This window comes from Acartia tonsa, chromosome 9 (genome assembly GCF_053477335.1).
Source record: "Acartia tonsa isolate MP-2025a chromosome 9, ASM5347733v1, whole genome shotgun sequence".
In the NCBI taxonomy this organism is placed as follows: Eukaryota; Metazoa; Arthropoda; class Copepoda; order Calanoida; family Acartiidae; genus Acartia; species Acartia tonsa.
This window is the reverse complement of record NC_137268.1, coordinates 4,002,636-4,030,634: the sequence shown is the minus strand read 5'-3', so window position 1 is coordinate 4,030,634 and position 27,999 is coordinate 4,002,636. Positions and strand designations below refer to the sequence as shown.

The window sequence follows — 27,999 nt, the reverse complement described above, 5'->3', positions numbered from 1 at the left end:
TTGACCATCGTTTTCATGCAAAATAAAACAAGGTTTCATGTTTATTTTATCCAATAAATATATTCTTGAATTTAGTAAAAACCTTTTAAATCTACCTGTACGTATTCCCATCGACGATTTTTTGTGCTTCGCTACTTATGGATGTTGTCATCCTTGTTATATTGTTGTTTGGGATAAGCCCCGCCTCCATGAATATTATCCATGGGAGGGTATTGCTCTTGTGGATATTGTTGGTGGGGATACTGCTGAGGTGGAGGGTATTGTGATTTGTTATACTGCTCCAGGTGAGGTTGTGGAGGGGCTGGAGCTAGCTGCTGTTCATTTTCTTGTTGCTGCTGTTCTTGTTGCAGCTGTTCCTCCTTGCATTTTTTACATTTTCTCCAAACAACCTTAACATAATAAGTAGATAAGTACAACAAGGATGACAACATCCATAAGTAACGAAGCAGAGAGCACAAAAAATCATTGATGAAGCCAATTTTGATTCCTGTGACGTCATACAAATGAGGGAGATGAGAGGAGAAGTGAGAAAGAAAACCCCAAAAAAAGATATGGGGAATTGTAATTTTTTTAAAAAGTAGCTTAAAACCTGCCCAAAAGCAGTCCGGCCAAAATGAATATTTTATACTTAATTATGCTTCATATTGATAGGAATGTTGACAAGAAGGTTCAGCCTTCTATCTTTTACAGGAGCAGAGAAAATCACATATTCCTCAAAACGTTTCAGACTAAAAAGAAACTTACAAAAGATAATACACAAGTGAATATAATTCCACCAATCCACAACAACCATTCATACCATTCTAATCTATAAACAAAATTTGATCAACTGCAGTTCACGACGAAGACCAAACTGCATTACTTTTGCACCACTTTTGACGTCATATTCTCCATCTTTTTTTAGGGGTTTTCTTTCCCACGTCACCGGAATCAAGGTGATACAAAAGTAATGCGGTTTAATAATGCAGTAAGATATTCCTGGTAACGAATATTTCCTAAAATCTATGAATTTTAATGGTTGCTAGCTGCCAAACGGCTGAACACATAGATCATACCTGCACACCATTTTAAGCAACATAAGAAGGCCTATAAATAATCTGAAATAGCCAAAATCTAATGATGCACAGGGAAAGCTTCACTGAAGAAAAAACGCCTGAAATAGGTCTTTTTCGAGCATTTCTCTGCACTGCGAGATAATTATGCATTATTGATTAATGGCTATTCCAGATTATTTGTAGGCCTTCTTTTGCCGATAAAACAGTGTGCGGGCATGATCTGTACGTTCAGCCGTTTGGCAGCTAGCAGCCATTAAAATTCATAGATTTTAGGAAATATTCGTCACCAGGAATATTTTACTGTGAACTGCAGTTGATCCCAAAATGTTTATTTTAATAGGACAATTCTTTATATTATAGGCACATAGGAATAACTTCCCTAGTAATCTCAAAACGAGTAAGTAAGCAATTAACATTTTTTTTGGCTTACTTAAATGTGCCATTGTGCCATTTTTGTGGTAAATTACTGATAAGCCATAAAAATACTAATTGCTAACTTATATCAGCATTCAACAACAATTTGGTCTTACTTGTGAGTTAAACGAGGGTGGAGTAAATAAATACTCAGTCATTTACAGTAAAAGTGGCTTATATAAGTTGAACTGAAGAAAAAGAAGGAGGAGTAATAATTAATCCCTTCCTTCATGTAAGCAGTTTATGAAAAAAAGAGAAGATTTGGCTGATGTAAGCCAAATGAGCAACAAATGTGATTGATTGCTTGTAAGTAATTTATCAAAAAATTGCTTGATTTGGTATATAAGCCAAATAAGCATTTATTGTGATTGATTGCTTGTAAGTAATTTATAAAAAAATTGGATGATTTAGTATATAAGCCAAATAAGCAATAAATGTGATTGATTGCTTATAATTAATCTATCAAAAAATTGCATGATTTGGTATATAAGCCAAATAAGCATTTATTGTGATTGATTGCTTATAAGTAATCTGTCAAAAAATTGCATGATTTGGTATATAAGCCAAATAAGCACTTATTGTGATTGATTGCTTGTAAGTAATTTATCAAAAAATTGCATGATTTGGTATATAAGCCAAATAAGCATTTATTGTGATTGATTGCTTATAAGTAATTTATCAAAAAATTGCATGATTTGGTATATAAGCCAAATAACCATTTACTGTGATTGATTGCTTATAAGTAATTTATCAAAAAATTGCATGATTTGGTATATAAGCCAAATAACCATTTATTGTTATTGATTGCTTATAAGTAATATGTGTTATGGAGTAATTTTCATCAAAAAAATCTTATGGTGTTTGTATTACAGGGTCATTCAAGAGAAATAATTTTTAAAAAAACTTTTGTATTACAGGGTCATTCAAGAGAAAAAAAAAAACTTAATTATGCATAGAAAATAAAATTATTATGGAAAACCATTGAGACATTTACATTTCAAATATCTAAACAGGATTATTTCATCAAATTATGCGCTAAAAACCATTTTTTCCAAAGGCCTTATTTTTGAGGATTTATTGATTTAAAGGTTGTTAAAAAAATAAGCAAAATTTTAAAATTCAAATTATGCGGCTTGTTTTAATAGTAGAAAAATGTTATGCATATTGTTAGAATTGTCATAAGCTCTAGTTTTTTAATATATAAAAACCATTTCTGTGCTACGTATAGTATAGGAGCTACGTGGTTAAATGTTCCAATTACTGAAAACTTCAACCTTTTTCTCACATTTTTCAACTTAGCTCATAAACTACAAATAGCACAAAAACGGTCCTTATATTTTCAAAAACTAGAGCTTATGAAGATTCTAATGGTATGAGTAATATTTTTCTACTATTAATACAAGTAGTACAATTTGAATTTAAAAATGTGAATATTTTGGCACAACCTTGAAATCCACAAATCTTTGAAAAAAAGGTCTTTGGAATAATTGGACTTTTCTATGCATAATTAAGTTTTTTTTAAATCATTTCTCTTGAATGACGTTGTATATGCATTCAGCAGATAAATTCTATTGCAGTATTAATTGAGTTTTCCATTTTGGAGATGTTTCCCTTAGGCTACTGCAATTGCAAATTTACCTCTAGGTATAGTTTTAGGCTGTTTTTTTTCTGGCAAATGCCCTTTTCCCCACCCCCTTTAAAAAAATCTGAGCATAAGCTTGTATTCAATCAGTCAATAGTTAAATAGAAATTGTAGAAGAAAATTCACTTTTGTGGCAACCTCTTATGGGGCATTTTGTTGTATTTTCACAGTAACTTTTCCTCTATTTCTGTCCCTTGTGGGGCCAATTGCTTAACCCTGTAGGGCAATAACCTAACATAACCTATAAAATATACTGTGAAAATATGATGAAACACCGTTTAGGAGGCTTGCCATGAAAGGGACCCAAAAATTCTTCTATGCTGGATGTTTCAGACATTAATGTAATTAACTAATTTACAATTGAATAGTCATTGGTATGACAGCAATTGGATCTTGGATAAAGTAGCCTCAGATAAAGTAGCCTCCGGACAAAGTAGCCTCGGACAAAGCAGCCTCGGACAAAGTAGCATCCTAAGGAAAGTAAGAGTTAAAACTGTAGGTGGCTAGGTGTTGCTTTGGGTTCTAGACCTCTCCAAACACCTTAAAACATACTCTGCTTATGTGTTTGGTGTAAAGCATCCATTCACCAATCAGTCAACCAAACCAACCCTTTGATTGCACAACCTTTGTAATAAGTTGCCCCTGTTTTGGACCCAGGCATTCCCCCTACTCTAACTATTATTGTTGCGCACCTTACTTAGTAGCAGTAGGAACCATTATAATGTCTTTAGTTATGACACGGGGCTTAGGCAGAGATATAATATAGCTTTCACCTCCCTGACGGCAAGCAAGTGCACTACATGTACCCAAAGTTTTTAAGCTAACCATTGAGCGAGGATGGTAATGAAACTTTGGGTACCTGTGTAAATACAGTCAAATGTACACTCCCACCTTGGATATAAATGTAATTTACAGATCAATGTTCCATGGGCATGGTTGGTCTACAAATTGGAAATAGAATGTTAAGGTTTTTATTTAATCTAAATTTTTGCATATTTTAATATACCAAATAATGTTATTTTTTGATAAATTACTTATAAGCAACCAATGAAAATATTTGCTTATTTGGCCTATATACCAAATCATGCAATTTTTTGATCAATTGCTTATAAGCAATCAATCACAACATTTGCTTATTTGGCTTATATACCAAATCATGCTATTTTTTTTATAAATTACTTATAAGCAATCAATGAAAATTTTTGCTTATTTGGCTTATATACCAAATCATGCTATTTTTTGATAAATTACTTATAAGTAATCAATGAAAATTATTGCTTATTTGGCTTATATTCCAAATCATGCTATTTTTTTATAAATAACTTATAAGTAATCAATCACAATTATTGCTTATTTGGCTTATATACCAAATCATGCAATTTTTTGATAGATTACTTATAAGCAATCAATCACAATAAATGCTTATTTGGCTTATATACCAAATCATGCAATTTTTTGATAAATTACTTATAAGCAATCAATGAAAATTTTTGATTATTTGGCTTATATACAAAATCATGCTATTTTTTGATCAATTACTTATAAGCAATCAATCACAATATTTGCTTATTTGGCTTATATACCAAATCAAGCTATTTTTTTATAAATTACTTATAAGCAATCAATGAAAATTTTTGCTTATTTGGCTTATATACCAAATCATGCTATTTTTTGATCAATTACTTATAAGCAATCAATCACAATATTTGCTTATTTGGCTTATAAACCAAATCATGCAATTTTTTTTTTAAATTACTTATAAGTAATCAATGAAAATCATTGCTTATTTGGCTTATATACCAGATCATGCAATTTTTTGATAGATTACTTACAATCAATCAATCACATTTATTGCTTATTTGGCTTACCCTAGAGGCCACTAGATAAATTTGAAGTCGGAAAAAAGGGTAAATTGACCTTCCCCTAATTAGTTTTAAGAGAAAATAGTAAGAAAAATTAGGGAGGGGGAATATGATTTTTCTAGGAACTATTTATATTTTGAGGAGTGTGGTACCCTTATAAAATAGTAATAAACCTACCTAGGACCAATGAGAATATACAGTTAAAGATTCATACAGGAAAACAATATTTGTTCAGCTTTTGGCAAAGTTTTTCACTGCAGACAGACATAGATACATACAGGGACACAGGCAGACATCCTGTTACTTTTATATAAGGATTGAGAAAAACATTAAAAATTAATTGTTTTCATTTAAATTAGAGAAATTATCTTATTATTCTTTAAAACAGAAAAAAATAGATTTCAACTTTAAACTGTTTTTAACCTATTTTTTTATCATATATCAAAAATATACTATGACACTAGTAGAATCAGACTGCAGAGCCCAAATTTGAATTAAGTCCCCAATAAACTTTTTTTGGGGGATTTAAAAATCAATTTTATATGTTGCTGTGATCATTTTGACGGAAGCAAAAGCATTTTTTAGTTTGGGGTTAAATTGTTTCTTACAGAACAATTTGATGTGATTCAGATTATATCAATACAATAATAAAAACTCTACTCTGTTCGATGCAAATAATTTTTTTCTAAAACAATAATTTAGATAGAAGAAATTTAACATTAAAATAAAACATATTATTCTGAAGTCTGAACCAATTAGAAGCCTTGTTTCATTTTAGTTTTTTACAAAAAAGAGTGTTTTCACAAAGTGACTTATTTACAATGTAGTTAAATAATTTTTATTTAATTAAAACGAAAATAATGAAAACTATACACGTAAAAGATACATAATTTTTAAAAATATTTAAAAAAAATAAGTTTGAATAATCTTATTTTATATCATATTTGTATATGTGTCAAAAATAATTTTGTTGTATTGCATAAACATTTGTTGACATCTTGTCATGTTGACATCAAATTTAACCCTTTACAGCCAATTTTTATGTGTTTAAAATAGGTGAACGAACACAACCATGTTAATGTTAATTCATTGGTATATTGTAAAGATTTAACTTTTTAGTGAATTTTTATAGTGAAATCATAAGGCCTAATTTTACTCTATACCAGAATACAATATTTATGAAGCAAAACACTCTAAAAGCTACGAATTTTACCCAAATAAAAAAATGACCTTTTGCTTTGATCAAAATGACTACGGCAACAGTAAAAATTAATATTTAAATCCCCCCAAAAAAGTTTATTGGGGACTTAATTCAAATTTAGGCTCTGCAGTCTGATTTTACTGGTGTCATAGTATATTTTTGATGTATGTTTTAAAAATAGGTTAAAAACAGTTTAAATTTCATATACCTAGCTTAATTAATTAGATTCAAAGGTCTGTAGATTTAATTAACATTGGGATATTGGAGAAGGACGATGGAATATTAATTATCCTTGCCAAACCATTTCATTTTTATGTAAAAATGTATAATAATCAATCAGCCTTTGTCCTATCCCTACAAGAATAAGCTTAACGTTAGCCTATATTATATGTTACTAATATAATATAATAATATAATAATATATCATAAACAAATATTTAATGGTTGAAAAGTTAAAACCGGGTAATAAAACCAAAACCGAGCAGGGTTTTAAAACTGTCGGGTATTTATGGCCATGCTGAACTGGGTCATAATAGGGTGTAAAAAAACGATAAAAAAATCATATAAAAAATAATAATTTGAAAAAAACGAATTCACAAATAGATGTACTTGTCAATAAACTTTAGATTTCACGAAAAAAATCAGCAACTTTACTATAAAAACAAAAAAGTTAGGAGGGGTATTTTGAATTCACCTAAATTTTCATGATTGTTGAACTATACCGGCGATGCTGTGAGTATTAATTATTATTAACAAAAAAAATTAGCCAATGAGAGGCCGTTATTGACCAATGGTAAAATTTATAGTGGCCTCTCATTGGCTAATTCTTTTTGTTACGTCATATTTTTTGCACCAATACTCACAGCATCTATACCGGCAAACGGAAGTAAGCAAAACTGCCTGCTCCAGGGGGAAATGAAAGCCAGGGCAGTAGAGGGGGGATTCATACTGAGAATGATGCAATTATGAAGCTGGAAACCGTTTTTTTACATTTTCTGGAACCAGGTTTTAATACCCGGTTCGTCACTAATGGGTTAAGCAAGGATAACAAATAAAATTATGAAATAAATCAGGGATCTAAAGAGATAAGACAATAGTCGAAAAATTGATGCACATCCCTAAATATGACACGCGAAATTACCCCTTCTGTAGATTAAAATTAAGGTTTGAAACGTTTATAAACTCAACTTAATAAACCAATCAAAATACAGTAAAACTCCCCAAAGCCAACGAATAAGAAAACGTTATTGTAAAACTTTGGGGACTATTGAAATAAACAGCCAATTGTCTCCGCTCTCCCTCTGGAAAAAAAATACTAACCAAGAAAGTATAAAAAGCAAAGCTACTCTATGATTCACTTTTCTGCCTCTCATCATTCAGTCTGTAATTTATTTGATTTTCCAGTATGGCTTCAAAATCAATTAATATCTGCCGGATTAGAACTGTTTCCCAACCATACTGCAAAATCATGTATCGTATCAAAATATAGACATTTTCTATGAAGAGTAAAATTAAAATCCTAATATTCATACCAGTTTTCATTGGACCAAGCCTTCGGCCCTTCAGGACTAACAAAACCGGAACTAATCTTATAATTTATTGTTTGACTATCCGCAAAAAGCTAATTATAGAATGCTGCAATAATAACTAATCTTGGCTGCTAGGGTGTGAAATAAAATATTTTTCAATAATTGGTCCTAAAAATGATTTTTTAATTTGCTCAGGGATAAGATAGTGTACAATATTAAATAAGTAAAAAAAAAAAATTATATTCTTCATTGCAAAAATTTTTAAAATCAGACCATAAACACCAAAGATATTAGGAACTATATAAAAAATAGAAATAGCCAAAAACCTGCAAAAAGGCAGTCTGATCACCAGGGATATTTCTTTTAAACAACTGGAAATCTTATTTTGATATTCTTAACTACAAAAATTTTGAAAATCGGACCATAAACCCCAAAGATATGGAGAAATATGTAAAAATAGAGAATATCCAAAAACCTGCTAAAAGGCAGTCCAACCCCCAAAGATATTTCATTAAACAACAGGAAATTTAATTTAGATATCCATATATAAAAAAATGTAAAAAATACAAAAATAGCCTAAAACCTGCTAAAAAGCAGTCCGGCCGCCATGGTTGTGTTAAAGTTAATTATGCTCCTTAACCCTTACAGCTCGGGCCCCAATTCCCACCTTAATAGATCGGGGGGGGGGCTCAAAGAGCCCCCCCCTCTATCTCGGCTCCTGTTACAGATAAAGACGTAAAATTTTTTTCTGGTGGTTCATGTGTATTTTTAGAGAAAATTACTTTTTCTAGTCAGAGCGGCCAGGCCGCTCCTTAGCCGCTTTTTAGCGGCCAGCCGCTAAATTTTAAAACAGCTGTAGAGCGGCCAATTTTGCAGCTAGGATGACCAAATTTTAGGACGAACTTTTATTTTTCATAACAAAAAAAATACTTTTTCTGATCATCGCCAAAAAACGGCAAATAACGGAAACCGCCTTTTTCGGCGGTTACGGCGGTAAAACGGCGGTTGGCGGCGCCAATTAATATTTTTATCTGTTTGATGTTGCTCAAGGATTTACCAAAAAAATTTATAGGACTCTAGCTGTAATAGAAGCCACGATATTCATGATATATGTTTGTAGTAAAAGCCGGACAAAAATCGGTCATAAAGTCGGTCAGGGAGCGGTCAAACGGTCATAACACAACTTTTCTCAGAAGGTCATTGATATCTAAGTATTCACCAAAAAAAGTTTAGGTTTCTCCTTATACACAAAAGTCATAATGTAGAAATTAAGATTTATTTAGAATTTTTTTCTAATTTTTGTGCTACCCAACCGACTTTGACCGGACACCACGACCGACACAGACCAGATATCCTAATAAAATCAACTCTTGTCGACGTATAATTACTAAACTTAAAAAGTCATGAAGTCACAGCACTCCATCTTACCTACAAAAAAAATGAGATTGAAAAAACTAGAGGGGGGGGCTCTTTGAGCCCCCCCCCCGATCTGTAAGGGTTAATGATGGGAATGTTATCAAAAAGTTTTAGCCTTCTATCAGTCATAGGAGTTGAGAAAATCACGTTACCCCCCCTTTGTCTCTAACAGACGGACGGACATTACGAATTATAGAGTTGCTTTGCTACTAAGAAAATCATGTTTCCCCCACTTTGTCTCTAACAGACGGACGGATGGACGGACGGACAGACAGACGGACGGACTGACGGACATTACGAATTATAGAGTAGCTTTGCTACTAAGAATTCACGTTTCACCCACTTTTTCTCTAACAGACGGACGGACTGACGAACATTACGAATTATAGAGTAGCTTTGCTACTAAGAAAATCATGTTTCCCCCACTTTGTCTCTAACAGACGGACGGACGGACAGACGGACGGACTGGCGGACATTACGAATTATAGAGTAGCTTTGCTACTAAGAAATCACGTTTCCCCCACTTTTTCTCCAACAGACGGACGGACAGACGGACTGACGGACATTACGAATTATAGAGTAGCTTTGCTACTAAGAAAATAAAGTTTTCCCCCACTTTGTCTCTAACAGACGGACGGACTGGCAGCCAATACGAATTATAGAGTAGCTTTGCTACTAAGAAAATCACGTTTCCCCCACTTTGTCTCTAACAGACGGACGGACGGACAGACGGAAGGACTGGCGGACATTACTAATTATAGAGTAGCTTTGCTACTAAGAAAATCATGTTTCCCCCACTCTGTCTCTAACAGACGGACGGATGGAAGGACAGGCAGATGGACGGACAGGCAGACAGACGGACTGACGGACATTACAAATTATAGAGTAGCTTTGGTACTAAAAACTGTTACTTTTGATTATATTAATTGGTTGAAAAGTTTGGACACCCAATCCAGATATGCGGACCCACGTTTATACTAATTTTTAATGTAAAGAGTTTTGCCATATGTTTTAAATGGATATAAAGACTTTCTGATAACAATAATATAAATGCTTTGCTTCCCAAGGCTTATTTATGTTAAAGGAATCTTTACCCAAATTTGAAATCTATAACATGATAACATTTATAAATTAACAGAAGTTATAGAGAAACTATGCAAGGGATTGGACCATGGAAAATTTATTTTGGGTATAGTCCCTTTCATGACAACGCCTTTTAAGGGGCGATTCCTCATATTTTCACAGTAGCTTTTGAGAGGTTAAGTAAGATTAGGTGATTGCCCCGCCGGGTTAGGTAATTGGCCCCGCAGGGTTAGAGCCCCCGCAGGGTCTAGAAATAGGAGAAAAGCTACTGTTAAAATACGACGAAACGCCCCTTAAGAGGCGTTGCTACAAATGAGACTATACCCAAAAATTTTCTCTGATATTATACTGTCTTTTTCTTGTCTGTCTCATTTTTCTATGAGAGAAAATCACGTTTCCCCCCATAGCGTTACGGACGGACTGGTGGACAGACAAAGTGAATTCTAGAGTAGCTTCACTACTAAAAAGTCATTATGTGCTGTAAAAATAATTAGGTTTTGATTTGAAAATGTTATACATTTGGGTGGGAAAATGAAAAACTATTAACTATCTTTTTATTCTTATACAAAAGTAACAGAATGTCTGTATGTAAAAAAACAATCTTGCAGGTGAACTGAAGTTTGCTTTACAGGCAAGCTTTTTTATTGCAAATGTTTTTATCTGTTTTGCAAAAGGTTAACTCCACTCTCCAAAGTAAAGTAACATTAGAATGCGGGAATAAGTGTTTAATTGTGAGTGTGTGCGTGCTTGTGTGTGTGTGTGTATGTGGTGTAAGCGCGAGGGTCAGCACTAGGCTGACCCGAAGACGAGTCAGTACATTCATGGTAAGCGAGAGAGAAACATGTTATTGTTATGTATATGTGATTGTGCAATGTACTTTTTATTTATAGTAAAAGTGTTTTGATAAATCAAGAAACATGTTCAAGTGAATTCTATTTCCTTTTAACTATACATTATCAACAATTTCAACTATTCAATAATACTTTAAAGAATATTTGAATTGTAGAAAATCGTAAAGTTAAATTAAAACTACGCATCAAATTAAACCAAATCAAGCTATCTTGAAAGGAAACTATGCATGGATAATGGGAGTTCTATTAATTGAAAGGTTAGACTCTGTTTTATTAAGTATCAATGATCATATATTACTGAAATAAAGTAAATGTTTTAAATCCGGCAAAATACCCAAATTTAGTTTTAATCTGGCCATTACAACATAACATTATTTGCTTTAAACTTGCCGCCGAAAACGGGGTAACCTTTTCGACCCCTTAAAGTGGTCCTGGGAGTCATTCTACGGACTTGACCAAGAAATACTTTTTTCTAGAACTCCTCAAGCCCAACAAAAGTGGTTATCATTAGCAACCACATAGGACGCACCATTACTTCGGTAGCGGCAAATACATATAAGGATTGATTTTTAGTTTTCAGCAAAGGACAAGATGTTGTATGAAAATCAAAAGATTAATATATGTATTTTTGGACCTTATTTGTGCATTACTTTATTTTAGTAATATATGATATACAGTACATATAGTCCATCAGTGCGTCTGTTATATATGGGTTTTTAAAAACTATTTTGACACAAACCTTTTTACATTTTTATTAGCTAAGCATTTTGTTATTTACATTTACTATATATAAGAAACAAATTTAAGAAATGTTTGGATAACGAACTTGCATAATACTATAAATAGGTTAATGTTTGGTACTTAAAACGTTTGATGTACATGTACGAGCAAAAAAAGAAGGAAGGTGTCATTGGACTATAAATTACACTGGTACCCAAAGTTTTATGTTGGTTATTTCTCGCACCGTATTATAAACGGCTTTCCACAGATATAGAATGTACAATTATAAGATTTAAACTATTTTTTTTAGCCCCGAGCCGGCTAAAAAACTGGTTTTAATCTTATGATTGTACATTCTATATCCGTAGAAAGCTGGATATAATTCAGTGCTAGACATAGTTTTTTCATATGGATGAGTATATGTGGTGGTACTTTCCCCAAAAATAGTTATTAACCTTCCCAGGACCTATGAGAAGCTACCCTGTAAAAAAGAACCCAATCGGTTCAGTGGTTAGCGAGATCCTTCATTACAAATAGACAGACAGGCAGACATTGTTCTACTTTGTATTATATATTTTTAGCGGCTCTGCCCCTAGAGGCCTCTAGGGGCATTTGAGGAGGGGGGAGTTGAATCTCAAAACATATTTTTTAATTTAGATTCTTTTTAAAAGTAAAAAAAAAATTATTAGAGTGGGGGGGGGGGTCCCGCCACCCGACCCCATTTTTTAATTTAGTTTTTTTTAAAAATAATTTTCTTTTTTTTAGGGCGGGTAACTTTTTCCTAGGGGCGATTTATTTTAGGAGGGTTGTGTTATAAACTTTCCCGAGACCTATGAGAAGCTACCCTGTAAAGGAGAACCCGATCGGTTCAGCGGTTAGTGAGATCCTTCGGTACAGACACACAGACAAACACACATCCTGTTACTTTATTGTAAGGATATGATTATATAAAAAAATAATTATTTATCGCATCATAATATTCAGCTTTCTACAGATATTAAATCTAAAAAAATTTAAGATTAAAACCAGTTTTGTAAGCTCTGATTGGTCGTAGGCCCTGGCTAACAAAACTTATTTTAATTTTAGGATGATTTTATTTTATTACTCGTGGAGAACAGTTTGTAATACTTTGCTATACATTATTTTTCAGTATGGATTAGAACCGGTTCTAATCCAGGGGATTATAATCGAAACGCGGGAATAACAATTTTATAATTGTACATTTTTATATCCGCAGAAAACTGTTTATAATACGATGCGATAAATAACTGTTCCATTAAGTAGGGATCTAAAGGGATAAGACAATGGCCAATGAATTAATAGACATTCCCAATTTTCATACACAAAAATACCCCTTCTATAGAATACGATCAGTGGGTGAAACGTTTGGACACTCAACTTAATTAACCAACCAATAAAAATACCCCTGTCTTTTACCATTAGTGGTTGTAACGTTTGGACACTATACTAATAAATTTATTAATCAAAATTTAAAATCAAGTTGTTGAGCCAACGAATAAGAAAACGTTATTATAAAACCTTGGGGACTAGTGTAATTTAATTAATTTCCGCGATATAAAAAATAAAAACCATTTCTGAGAAACTCTTAAAATTATGTATAATGTCGTTTTATAGATAACTTTCCACCAATAATAAATTTTTTTTACCAGAACCAACAATTCTTGAATTAATCTTTTATTTTTTATCCCTGGAAAGTGCCTTTAAAACGATGTGATAGATAATACTTCACCAGGGAGGTAGGGGTCATTGGGCTGTTAATTACACAGATAACCAAAGTTTTATAACCACATTACCTTATTTGTTGCTTAGAAACAATAACGTTGTGTATGTATCTTATTAATGTATATTGTCTTAATGTAAAAAGCCTCGCCAAATTAACGTTCAGACTTTCTGATAACGATTACAGGGCGCTACTGTCCTTCTCATGTTATTATAGACATAATTTATTTAATTTTTCGTCCATTGTTCCCTCCCTGTAGACAACTTTTAACTCTACCCAGGGAGGTAGGGAACACTGAACTGCAAATTACCTTCTTAGCTGGCCAAAAACCTCTAGGTACTTTAATTTAAGTTTATCGCCACCAGGAATCTAAAGGGATAAGACAATAGCCGATAGATTCATTTACATTCCTCAAAATACCCCATCTGTAAGTCCCCAAAGTTGTTAAGCAATCAAAAATTAAAACGTTATTATAAAACTTCGGGAATTAGAGAATGAGGGGACTGTTTATTACACTAGTCCCCAAACTTTTACTATAACGTTTTCTTATTCACTGGCTTAATAACTTTGGGGACTTTTATTGAATCTTAAATGGTTAGGTTATTAAGTGTAGTAGTGGTTAAACCAAAAAATCAAAATTCAGTAAAAGTCCCCAAAGTTGTTAAACCAACAAATAAGTAAAAGTTATTATAAAACTTTGGGAACTAGCAAAGAGAGAGGTACAATGTTTATTACACTAGTCTCCAATGAATAAAAAAATGTTATTATAAGACTTCGGAAATAAGGGTGGACAATGGGCTGTTTATTACACTAGTCCCCAAAGTTTTACATTTTCTTATTGTTAGCTTAAAAATTTGGGAACTTTTATTGGATTTTTAATTGTTAGGTTATTACATATAGTAGTGGTTAAACCAACCAATCAAAATTCAGCCAACAAATAAGAAAACGTTATTATAAGACTTTGGGAACTAGCAAAGAGAGAGGAACAATGGGCTGTTTATTACACTAGTCCCCAAAGTTTTACTATAACGTTTTCTTATTCGCTGGCTTAACAACTTTGGGGACTTTTATTAAATTTTGAATGGTTAGGTTATTAAGTATAGAAGTGTTTAAACCAACCAATCAAAATTCAGTAAAAGTCCCCAAAGTTGTTAAACCAACAAATAAGTAAACGTTATTATAAAACTTTGGGAACTAGCAAAGAGAGAGGTACAATGTTTATTACACTAGTCCTTGAAAGTTTTACGATAACGTTTTCTTATTCGCTGGCTTAACAACTTTGGGGACTTTTATTAGATTTTAAAAGTCCCCAAAGTTGTTAAGTTAACGAATAAGAAAACAATATTTTAAGACTTTGGTAATGTAGAATCCATGAAAGCAATGCTAAAAAAATACTGGTGTTTTTCTCAGAGTATATTGTTGATCTCTGAAACAATAATTTATTTAATAGTTATTTATCAAAACATATTAATTTTCAGATTTCCGCGTATAGAGAAATGTTATTGGAACTAAATATATAACATTAAATAATCGGTTTTTTTCTCGTGGTCAACTGTTTATGAATTCAGGGATCTAAAGGGATAAGACAATGAATGATAAATTAATATATATCTTCAAGGATGTTAAACTACCCCTCAGAAATTGTAATTTTATTGAATGAAACGTTTGCACATTGCAAGTAAATTAATTAACCAATCCAAATTTAATAAAATTATAAATTTTAACACTATCCAATCACGATCATAAGAGAACAGGCGATGGATAATAATATTTTTTTTATACATCCAAAAACAATTATTAAAATTATTGGTTCAAATTACCCAAAGTTTTTGAGCCATCAAACACAACATTGTGGAGCAGTGTAATTTACAGCCAAAGGTCCCCTCCCCTGATAATTTCTTTCTGTGTTACAATTTAGGAGGGAAGGCACATTGGACTGGAAATTATACTTGTCCCAAAAACTAATCTGTTGTTTGTTGACTTGTATGGTTTTTTGGGGTTGGAAAACTAATTAGTTTGATGGTAAACATAATTACCCTTTCTGTAGATTACAATTAGGGTTGGAAACGTTTGAACACTAAAGATAATAATGATAGATTATTGAATTTTGATTAGTTAAGTTTTCAAACTTGTTTGTAAAAAGGGAATTTTCATCAAAATATCGTCCATTGTCTTAGTCTTTAAGATTCCTAGTTAAAACGAAAATTTAGTTTAAAGTAAAAACAAGAAATATAAATCCATATAACTGCAATGCTCTAAAACAAAATATTGGCGCTTTCTCTCGAAGTACCTTGATGAGCACTGAAACCTTCAATTTTGGGTCAGGTTAGGATAGGTTGTATAAGGAGAAGGGGGGTGGCATTTTTCTTTAAACGTTTTTAATTTGAGGCACATCTTTGAGCAAATAAAATGAAGTTTTCAACGCATTATTCTAAAATTATTTTTACTCTTACAATTATACATTTTAAAATCCACGGAAAGCTGTTTAGTGTATATAATATGATGCTATAAATAACTATTTTAGTGTGGCTACGAATCTAAGTTTTCCCTCTTGATTTGATAGGTTTTGAGTCAAAATGAAAAAAATATTATATTGTAGAAAAACAGAAATTTACTTACGCGATAACTGTTTACAATATGCACAATTACAATTGTAAAATGGGATCACTTTTGTAGATTAAAATAATTGATGTAAAAGTTTGAACACTGCCTTTTTGTAGACACACCATACCCAGGGATATAGGGATCATTGAGCAGTAAATTACATTTTTACCCAAGGAGGGAGGGTACATTGGACTATTTTTTCAAAGGTACCCAAAGTTTTATTACCATCCTCGCCTATATTTAGCATAAAAACTTTGGGTACTTTTATTTAATTTTGATTGGTTGGTTCCAGACAAGTATTGCCCAATCAATGATTTTAATCTACAATAGGGGTTATTTTATTTTCAGTATGGCTTTGAAACCTATTTATATCCGCAGGATTAGAACCGGTTCAAAGCCATACTGGACAATTTTATATGAATATTAAAATGAAAAAAACATAACATCAATACCAGATTTGTAAGCCCAGGACTTCGGCCCCTCAGGGTTAACAAAACCGTAATTAATCTTTTAAATTTACTATCCGCGGAATGCTGTCTATGATACGATGCAATAAATAACTATTATCATCATTGGGGATGTATTTCAATTAAACATTCATTGTCTTATCCCAATTAAAATTGTAACTTTCACTCAGGATACCTTGTTGAGCACTAAATCCTAAAACCTTTGAAATTTAAAGGATAACTGTAACATGCCTAAATTAACGAAAAGGTATTGACAGACATACAGACGTAAACAAATGGACAGACAGACAAACTGACGGACAGACAGACGGACATATACTTTTAAGAATATTTTGAGTGTTAATTAAAATTATGCATTAAATTAAATTAAAATAGGCACGTCAGAATTTTTCTATCAATTTCAAAATTTGTATGGTGATTCTTTTGGTAGATAGGTAGACTTCAGAAATCGTAGGAACTCTATAATTGTTACCTGAATGTCCGTACGTCCATTCTAAACAGCTAATTTTTGTGTTATATAATTTTTTGATTGATCTGATTTTTGAAATACTGATTCCTAGGACAACAAAGTATAATTTTGTAAGCGTAGCATCTATAAAAATGAAAGTATGTCCTTATACATTATTCTGCATCTAAGCAGTTTTTCAACAAATTTACTCAAAATTTTGTTTCATCTTTTAAACATTTATATTCTGATTATTTAGTTATGACACTCTAAAAGTGTTAATGTTCATTTATCACACCTTTTCAGAGCTTCGCTTTTATGGATGTTGTCATCCTTGTTTACCTATTTTGACCCCACCCTTTTAAATTTTTTTATGAGCAAATCATTTTGTTATTTAAATTTCCTTGTTTTAAATTAGTAAATGGGTTAATGTTTGGCTTTATTTCCTAAAACGTTTTTAACCCTTAACAGTCGGGCCCCTTGCCGCACCTTAATCAGTCGGGGGGGGGGGGGCGTTCAACGCCCCCCCATATTATCTCAGTTCCTATTAGAGCTAAAGGGCTAATTTTTTTTGTACAAGTCCCCTGTGTTATGATGAATTTCCGACCTTAAGTAAGTCAAAGTCAATTTTCGCTTCTTTCACCCTTTTATTTAACAACCTTTGTTTTTAGGTCCTTTTTTACTTAAAAATTTCAAACGGCTGTAATTTTCTTATTTTTGAAGCTAGAAGAACAATTTATTTGCAGAAAATGTTTATCTTTATGTAAATTTTATATTTGTAATGTCAAAATATAAATTTCAGCGGCCGCAGTTGTACTTGGCAGCTGCCAGCCGCCGCAGTCGGCGGTCGGCGGGAAAACGGCGGTGGATCCTTATGAAATTTTAATACGTTATTTAGACATGTAAGAAAAGCTTAAGTTTAAAATTTGAAGTCTCTAAGTCAAAAATTGAGGCCACAGGAGCCTTTTAAAGATTTCTGGAGACCTTGAGGATCAGGACCTGCAGGGTCATACCTGGAACCTGAAATTGACTTGAACACCTGTATTTCATATAAGGATGTACTACTAGAGGATATTTTAGTATTTTGGCAAGATAAAATACTTTGTTTAAGTCAAAAAAATATTTTTGCTCTTTACCTGGATGACCCTGCCAGGTTTGCTGGCATCCTGTGCCCGCCAGGATGGAGATATTCAAAAAATTCCAACTCTCAGTTATGTGTCATACCCAAACTTAAAAAGTCACGCAGTTTAGGCTCTTTATCTTTCACACACAGAAAATGAGATAGAAAAAACCGGATGGGGGGGCGTTCAACGCCCCCCCCCCCGACCGTTAAGGGTTAAGATGCATTTGTTTGAGCAAACAAGGAGGGAGGTTTGTGACATTAATAGTTTGAGTATGAGGAATGTCTTGGTTTAAAACAGGTGCAACTCATTACCATGCCTCTAGGACCTCTAGACAAAATTCGTGCAATTAAAGATTTGGCTATCTATTTGGTGTTACCTTACTTAATACCCTTGGGCGATTGAGCGCGTTACATTGCAATTTAGACACAGAGTAGGTTCAAGGTGGGGTGGAGAGGACTTTTACCCAAAGCGTCACCGAGCCCCTAGAGGTAATACTGGTATAAGGACAAGTATGTTCATAAGAAGAACAGCATTATTTTACTATACTGAATTTAACATGGACAAGTATAAATATAAGTAGAGCAGCAATATTATACAGTAGTGATGTTTAAGTAATGTTGAAGTATATTCATAAATAGCGCGGCAAAATTATATTGTGCTGTCCCTAGTAATCTCTCCTCGTGGAGTAAGCATGAAAAAAAGTAAATTGCTTACTTAATTGTGCCATTTTTGTGGTAAATTACTGATTTTAACAAGTGCATTTATATCCACAAGTTTGTCAGCAACATTATGATAATCTAAATTTAACCCTTACAGATCGGGCCCCAATTCCCACCTTAATAGATTGGGGGGGGGGGTTCATATTGACCCTCCCCCTCTATCTCGGCACCTGTTACAGTTAGAGACATAAAAATTTTTTCTGGTGGTTCATGTGTATGTTTAGAGAAAATTACTTTTTCTAGTCATAGCGGTCAGACCGCTCCTTAGCCGCTTTTTAGCGGCCAGCCGCTAAATATTAAAACAGCTGTAGGGCGGCCAATTTTGCAGCTAGGATGACCAAATTTTAGGACGAACTTTTAATTTTTTGATAACAAAAAAAAACTTTTTCTGATCATCGCCAAAAAACGGCAAATAAAGGAAACCGCCATTTTCGACTGTAAAACGGTGGTTGGCGACATCAATTAATAGTTTTATCTGTTTATTTTTGCTCAAGATTTTACCAAAAAAATTTATAGGTCTCTAGCTGTAATATAAGCCACGATATTCATTATATATGTCTGTAGTAAAAGCCGGACAAAAAATGGTCATAAAGTCGGTCAGGGAGCGGTCATAACACCTTTTTTCTCAGAAGGTCATTGATATCTAAGTATTCACCAAAAAAATTTTAGGTTTTCCTTATACACAAAAGTCATAATGTAGAAATTAAGATTTATTTAAAATTTTTTCTAAATTTGGTGCCACCTAACCGACTTTGACCGGACGCCACGACCGACACAGACCAGATATTCTTATTTGATCAACTCTTGCCGACGTATAATTACAAAACTTAAATAGTCATGAAGTCAAAACTCTCTATCTTTCCTAAAAAAAAAATGACATTGAAATAACTAGATGGGGGGGGGGGGTCAATATGAGTAAGTAATGCAACATTATTCCTTCTAATGTTAACAAGGACAGTTATATACATATGTAAAACAACAACATTATACTATACTAATTTACCTAGGATAAGTATATCCATAAGTAAGGCAGCAACATTAAACTATTTAACAAAGTATCCTCATTCCTCTACCCCTCTGTTTTTTAAAAACTTTCTGAATATAATTGGTTCTTACACAAATAATTTTTTTTATTACTCCCTTATCATTTCTTAGCATTGGGGTACCCAAAAATATAGGTACCCTAAAGTTTTTCTGTGTGTGTGTTTTTGTTATGCAGCAAATGCTACAATAATATTTATAATTCAGTACCAAATTTTGCCCTGGATTGTTGGGCTTGTTTTAATAGCTTGTAAGCTCATTTATTTGATTGGATCCACCTGTAAAACTGTAAAAATTGAATTTTGGGACTTTTCTTCTAGGGGCAAGTGGAACAAAAGATCCCCGAAAACACTAAAAATGTAAGTTCTGAGCTTATTTTTAAAGATATCAATTTGATTTTTAAAGAAAACTTTTTTAACATAACTTAACTAATTAACCATTACAGATTTTATTTCGGGACTTCCTTTCTAGAGGCTAGTGGAGCAAAAGACCCCCTCTAAAACTATAAATATGAGTTTTGAGCTTATTTTTAGTAGCAAAGCTATTCTATAATTAGTAGTGAAGCTACTCTATTATATGAAATGTCTATCTGTCTGTCCGTCCATCTGTCAGAGACAGAAAGGGTGAAACATGATTTTTTCAACTATAAAAGATACAGAGCTGAAATTTTTAGGAATAATTATGGTAATAATCTTCATATTTTCACCAAGTATCATTAAGTTTTGCCAATTGTTTGGGGTGCTAGATTGATTCTTACATTTTTAAGTTGTAAATCTGTTTTATTCTTAAAACTTATATCCTTGGAACTAAAATTTGTGGGTATAAATAATCCCAATAATAGAAAAATGCTTTTAACTTTAAAAACTAAATTTTTTCATCACAATGTGTATAATAAAGGATGAATTCCGACATTTATTTGGCCCCCTTTTCGACATATCTCTTTAGATCTCTGGTAAATTATGCTTTTGAAAATCAAAACTCATTTTGATGAAATTTTATTTTGTTGATATCTTTTTTGTTATTTGTTAATAAAGTTAGGATCATGAAAATATCATTAACCTTACAAGACTCAAAAAATGCTTTCAACTTAAAACTTATTTTAACTTTTTACTTAAAACTTATGTAAGTTACTTTTTCTTAAGTTACTTTTTCAAAATTTAGGCTCTTTCTAAAAATTTTTCTTGTGTGGAAATATTAAGAGATCAACAACATATGCTACTTATTTTGATACACTAAGTAATATGGTCTGTAAACCCTAAAAAATACTTTTTGTGTGTCATGCTGTATTACATAGAAGCTCCACAATGATGTCTTAGTTCCTAAATGCCAAATTTCATAGGGGGTGGGGGTTATCATACCTGTACATCCCTCCCTCCTTAGACATCAGTGCACTTCATTGCTTGTTTTTATATATAATAACTTTAAATTTTTTTTTGAATTTAAGTCTAATCCCAAATGACAAATACTATATTAGATATTTTACTATTATTTATTTATTCTAAATGTTAATAATAATTCATGAATATTTATTGTAAATATTAAAGAAACATATGTTAGAAAGAGTAGTTTTGTGTATTTCATATCAATATTAAATATATCTTATTTTTAGTAATTTTTTCTCAGGAGTTACCTTCATTGGAGAACAGAGTTGATAAATCAATCAAAATATCATTAGAGTACATTAGAATCACTTCAAAGACAGATTGTCTCAGTCTGTGGTTAGAGTGGTTTTGCTGGAACTTTATAACACAACTTTAAATCAGAAACAGAAGATTGATTTATGCAGAAAACTAGTGAATTTGATTTAAACATCTAATTTGTATAAATTTAAAACAAACTTTCATCAGTCATTTTTTAAACATGAAAAGAATATAAAATTTTTGAATGTATTGTAATACTGTATAATATCATGTAGTTTAATATAATTTGACTTATAAAGTTTTTTTTTATATTAATTATAGGTTCAATTTTGCCAATTTTCATCATGAAAATAGGAAATAAATCACAAAAAATGGCTTGTTTAAGTTAGGATTTTGTAGCAAAAATGGAAGATTTAAGTAAGAAATTAATCTCAAAAATGGCTTGTTTAAGTAAGAATTTTGTAACAAAAATGGAATATATAAGTGGGAGATTAATCACAAAAATGGCTTGTTTGAGTAAGAATTTTGGAGCCAAAATGGAAGATATAAGTAGGAATTTAATCACAAAAATGGCTTGTTCAAGTAAGGATTTTGTAACAAAAATGGAAGATATAAGTAGGAAGTTAATCACAAAAATGGCTTATTTAAGTAAGGATTTTGCAACAAAAATGGATGATTTAACTAAGTAATCAACCCCAAAAATAGCTTAATTGAGTAAGGATTTTGCAACAAAAATAGATGATTTAAGTAAGCAATCAACCCCAAAAATGGCTTAATTAAGTAAGGATTTTGCAACAAAAATGGATGATTTAAGTAAGTACTCAACCCCAAAAATGGCTTATTTAAGTAAGGATTTTGTAGCAAAAATGGATGATTTAAGTAAGCAATCAACCCCAAAAATGGCTTATTTAAGTAAGGATTTTGCAACAAAAATGGATGATTTAAGTAAGTAATCAACCCCAAAAATGGCTTATTTAAGTAAGGGTTTTGCAACAAAAATGGATGATTTAAGTAAGTACTCAACCCCAAAAATGGCTTAATTAAGTAAGGATTTTGCAACAAAAATGGATGATTTAAGTAAGCAATCAACCCCAAAAATGGCTTATTTAAGTAAGGATTTTGTAGCAAAAATGGATGATTTAAGTAAGCAATCAACCCCAAAAATGGCTTATTTAAGTAAGGATTTTGCAACAAAAATGGATGATTTAAGTAAGTAATCAACCCCAAAAATGGCTTATTTAAGTAAGGGTTTTGTAACAAAAATGGATGATTTAAGTAAGTAATCAACCCAAAAAATGGCTTATTTAAGTAAGGATTTTGGAGCAAAAATGGATAATTTAAGTAAGCAATCAACCCCAAAAATGGCTTGTTTAAGTAAGAATTTTGTAGCAAAAATGGAAGATATAAGTAGGACATTAATCACAAAAATGGCTTGTTTAAGTAAGGATATTGTAGCAAAAATGGAAGATATAAGTAGGACATAAATAACAAAAATGGCTTGTTTAAGTAAGGATTTTGTAGCAAAAATGGAAGATATAAGTAAGCAATCAACTACAAATATAGCCTAAATGGCTGAGAAGGGATTAAATTTTGAGGAAAAATAATTCGGATTAAAATTTTAATCTGCAAGACATTTACGTCAAAAGCGTCCGATTTGGCTGATTCTTATCAGCCACCCTTATTTTTGGGGATTTTTAGGGGTTTATAGGGCAATAATAGTTCTTCAAGTAAGCAATTAACCTACGAAAATGGCTCGTTAGTCCGACATGTCCGATTTATGTAAGCCACTTTTGTTGTAAAGTGCTGACTTTCCCGATGTGAGCACGTCCTACTTAAATCTGACAAAAATGCTTATATAAGCACAAAAAAAGGTAAATTGCTGAGACAGAGATTACTAGGGCTTAGTTTTTAATCGCTGGAATTGTCATTTGGACGTCATAAAAATATGTCTAAAGAAGTGGAAAAGGAAACCCCTAAAAAGTGACGTCAAACATGACACTTTCCAACGCATCTTTAGTTTTCAGAAGACTTACTGTTCTAATGGCATTATTTTCTTTGCCTAACTAATAATGTAACACTTCTAACATTGCATTGTAGCAAATGATAAAATTTTTAACAATTTATAATTTGTAACGCCATTAATCCAAGATTCGAACTTATTACCTAGCCCAAGTCAATGCAATGCGCCAATTTTTAAGGTTCAGTCACAAATTATACTTACTCTTCAAAATTTAACCCACCACCGTTTCCTCCTGGCCCTAAAATAATTGAACAGATGGTTTCATGAAAAGTATTTAACAGGGAAAGGTTATTGGACGATAAAATAAACTTTTAAAAATATGATAAACATACAAATTGTAAAGGGTGTATAAAAAATGTCAAGGGTGGTAAAATACCGCGCAAATCATTAGAATTGCTCTAAGCTCTAGTTTATGGAAATATTAATACCATCTTTGTGCTGTTTGTACTTTATTGTCTACAGTGTAAAATGCGAGGATGGGTGAAAAACGCAACTTGCAGCAACAGTTTGCTGCTCCATTTGTTTTCTATAGCAATGGACAACTCCAACAAAATTTATAATAATTAATATAAAAATTTAGGAAAAGATAAATATTTTCTGTACAAAAATTAAACTTGTAGCTACAAAATTTAGAAAATTACAGCCATTTAATTGAAAAAGGACTTAAAAACAAAGGTTGTGAAAAAAAGGAATAAAGTTATTAAACAGGGTAGCTGAAGAAGCTTCTTCTTTCTTATCCGCGTCTTGCTGTTTCAGCAAATTCGGCCACTACATGTCTCCAGGTGTTACGGTCTTTAGCTTGCTTTTCTGCTTCTCCCCATGTCATCTCCATCTTTTCCAGCTCATCTTCTACACTCTTTCTCCAAGTTGTCCTGGGTTTACCCCTGCTGCGCTTACCAGGAGGTTTCCATCTCAAGCATTTCTTGGGGTTTCTTGACATGTTCATTCTAAGAACATGTCCTAGCCACCTAAGTCTTTTAATCCTTATCTGTGTCTCTAAGTCCTTCTCATTTGTCTTAAAATGCAGGTCTGTGTTGGAGATTTTGTTTGGCCAAATATATATACATATACATATATATACATATTTCCCTCAGGCAGTTGTTGTGGAAGGAGTTGAGCTTGTTCATTTCTTTCTTAATCACTCTCCAACACTCAGAGCCATAAAGAAGTACAGTTTTTACATTACTACTGTAGACCTTCAACTTTGTTTTTAAACTGTATTTTCTTGACCTCCAGATAATTTTTAGGCTTTTGAATGCAATCCTTGCTTTGTTTAATCTTGTTTCAATGTCAGCCTTAGCTCCATTCTCACTGCTTATTACACTGCCAAGATAGGTGAACTTGTTGACTTGCTTTACTTCATTCCCCTCAATCTTGATAGGTTGGGCAGGAGCCTTGCTAATGTTCATAACTTCAGTCTTTTTAACATTTATGAAAAGACCAACTTGTTTAGCAAACATAACAAGTCTATCGGTTTTTGTCTGTAGATGTTCAGTAGAGGAAGATAGCATAGCAAGGTCATCTGCAAAGTCAAGATCTTCTAACACTCCTGAGACACCAAAATTAAGACCTCTTGGTCTATCATTCGTTTTTCTCATAACCCAATCAATTACAAGTAAAAACAAAATGGGTGACAAAATGCATCCTTGTCTGACACCTGTGCCTATTTTGAAGAATTCTGTTGTTTTATTGTCGACAGCGACACAAGCTTCAAAGTTTTCATAGAACTTGCTGATGATGGTAACAAGTTTAGGAGGAATACCATAGCTTCTTAAAATTTTCCATAGTGTTGATCTGTGAATTGAATCAAATGCTTTCTGGAAATCTATGAAGTTAATGTGAATTGGTGTATTCCATTCAGCACAAGTCTCTATTATATTTCTCAAAGTAAAAATCTGGTCAATACAACCTCTTCCCTTTCTGAATCCAGCTTGTTCTTCTCTGAATTTTAAATCAAGTTTCTCGTCAATTCTGGACAAAAGTACTTTACTCAAAACTTTACTAGGAATAGACAACAGCATTATTCCTCTCCAGTTGTCACATATGGATAAGTCTCCCTTTTTTGGAAGTTTAATAATAATGCCCTTAGTCCAATCTTCTGGTAATTTTTCTTTCCTCCATATTTTATTTAGTAGATCAGTCAGCACTTCAACAGCAGTGTCAAGATCAGCCAGTAGCATCTCTGCTGTTATCTGATCGCCACCAGGTGATTTATTCAGTTTAAGATTCTGAATGGCATTTCTGACTTCTCTCTCAGTTGGAGGATCTGAATTTATATCAAGGTCGTTACCTGGCTCTGGATTGGCTGCCAGCTCCGGCTCTGGCCTGTTCAGAACCTCTTCAAAATGTCTTCTCCATCTGTCAATAACATCTCTCTCAGCAGTTAGGATTAGGCCATTTTTATCCTTAACAGCTGCACTTTGAGGTTGACTCTTGCCACTTAATTGTTTGGTGATTTTGTACATTTTTCTTAAATCACCTCTTTCAGAAGCTTCCTGAGCCTTTTCTGCAAGATCTTCAACATATTTCTTTTTGTCTTCCTTAGCGCTCTTCTTAATCTCTTTGTCTTTTGAAGTATAATCTGCTTTAAGCTTGTCTTTCAACCTGTCTGATTTTGCTGCATTTAATTTACTTTTGATTTTCTTTCGTTCTTCAATTTTCTGCCAAGTTTGGTCAGAAATCCAGTCCTTCCTATCTCTCTTCTTACAACCAAGTACATCTTCAGCAGTCTTGATGTAGTTATCTTTAATTCTGTGCCAGGTTTTCTCCACAACTAGCTCATCATCCGTCTCTATATATTGTAATATTCTGAATCGGTTTTTGAGCTTGATAGAGAATTCATGTCTGGTTAGTTGATCTTTAAGTTTGTCAGTATTATAAACCTTCCTTAGCAATTTACCTTGCTTTTTAACTGCTTTAAGACTGAGTTTGACATTGCAGATAACTAGGTTGTGGTCACTGCCAACATCTGCTCCTCTGAATGATCTTGTATCTCTTACTGATTTTATCCATTTTCTGTTGACTAAAATATGATCAATCAAATTTTTAGTCTTGCCATCTGGTGAATTCCAGGTGTGTTTGTGTATGTTTTTGTGCTGAAATATGGTTCCTGTGACAACTAGTTCATTGTCGACACAACATTCAAGTAGCCTGGAACCATTTTCATTTCTGTCACCTATGCCTTCATGTCCCATGGCAACTTCATAACCATGTCTATCTTGGCCAACTTTAGCATTAAAGTCTCCAATAACAAGCAGCATATCATGTCTAGGAGTTTTCTTGATTTCTCTGTTGAGAAGGTTGTAGAATTCTTCCTTAATATCATCTTCCTTGTCATTGGTAGGTGCATAAACTTGTATTATTGTGGTCTTGCAATATTTTGAATCAAACCTTGCTCTGATGATTCGTTCAGAGATTGGTGTCCATTCAATCAAAGCTTTAGAAGCTTTGCGGTTCATTACCATTGCAACACCATGGATGTGATGGTCTTTACATCCTGAGAAGATAATTGTATGTCCAGATTCTGTATTCTTAAGTCCTTGTCCGGTCCATCGTGCTTCTGCTACTCCAAGAATAGATATATTATATCTATCCATTTCCCTAATAATCTGAGCCTGCTTTGATGCTTCAAACATAGTTCGAACATTCCAGCATGCAAATCTGATGTTAAGCTTTGGATTAAGCACTCCCTCCCTCGACATGATGGATTCCTCACGGCTTTGTCCACCAGGTGTCATGTTGCCAGGTATAACCTGACCTTGAGTTGTGCTTTCTCCTGGTATAAGTTTGTTTGTGGATAATGTAGTGGTTTCTTTAACAATTTATGTTTTATGGAGTTGACTAGTTAGGCCCACGTCCAACCCCCAACCTGGAGGACCAGAGACAACTTTCAGTCTGACACCTATCTGTTGACCACCCCAGCTCGGTAGAACCCTCCTGGTACAGCTCAGCAGGTCCTTGATGCACTGTGCAGGATGAACCATCTGGCAGGTTGTTGTCCATCTCACCCCACCTCACTGAAGAAGCTTATAGTCCCTATAAAAAAATGACGTCATACAATACAAATGGCCAATGATGTGCCAGTATACATTTTATTTAACTAATAGTAAAATGTAAACGGGCCTATCATTGGTCATTTGTTTTGTATGAAGTCATTTTGTATATGTACTATAGGCTGCTTTAGGGTAGCTACAAACTTTTAGTAGCCTTCTAGCTAGCCATCTAGTAGGGTAATACATAATCTATTTAAATATTATATCTTTACTTACTTGGTCTATAAGCCTCACACAAAAAGCATGATTCCAAAATCAACAAAATTTCGACAAAAACATTTTTGTAAAACATTACAAAATCTTGTAAAATTTAAAAATTTAAATAAGTTAGGTAATACTTGTATGTCTTTTTCTCAAAAAGTAATTATTTCGT

The 27,999-nt window shown here is 32.8% G+C and overlaps 2 protein-coding genes across 2 annotated transcripts in view; one reads left to right on the top strand and one right to left on the bottom strand.

The window, feature by feature from the left end:
• LOC145328042 (uncharacterized) overlaps positions 1–27,999 on the top strand; it is an 83,308-nt gene that overhangs the window by 7,170 nt on the left and 48,139 nt on the right. The gene's annotated exons all lie outside the window — the stretch shown is intronic.
• On the bottom strand, positions 5–27,958 carry LOC145327692 (uncharacterized). The gene is made up of 4 exons (XM_080171247.1): positions 27,843–27,958; positions 23,776–23,812; positions 745–808; positions 5–389 (listed from the first exon to the last, which is right to left on the bottom strand). Exons 1-4 carry the CDS (start codon positions 27,916–27,918, stop codon positions 132–134), a joined length of 435 nt encoding a protein of 144 aa, XP_080027373.1. The 5' UTR covers positions 27,919–27,958; the 3' UTR covers positions 5–131.

Excerpts from the sequence above, each read along its gene's own strand:
- LOC145327692 (XM_080171247.1), bottom strand. The coding sequence starts at position 27,918 with ATGTTTTACAAAAATGTTTTTGTCGAAATTTTGTTGATTTTGGAATCA. Across the intron at positions 23,813-27,842 it reads GTGTGAGGCTTATAGACCAA|GGCCAGGAGGAAACGGTGGT; the intron begins GTAAGTAAAGAT and ends CAATTATTTTAG. Across the intron at positions 390-744 it reads TCACTTGTGTATTATCTTTT|GTTGTTTGGAGAAAATGTAA; the intron begins GTAAGTTTCTTT and ends TATTATGTTAAG.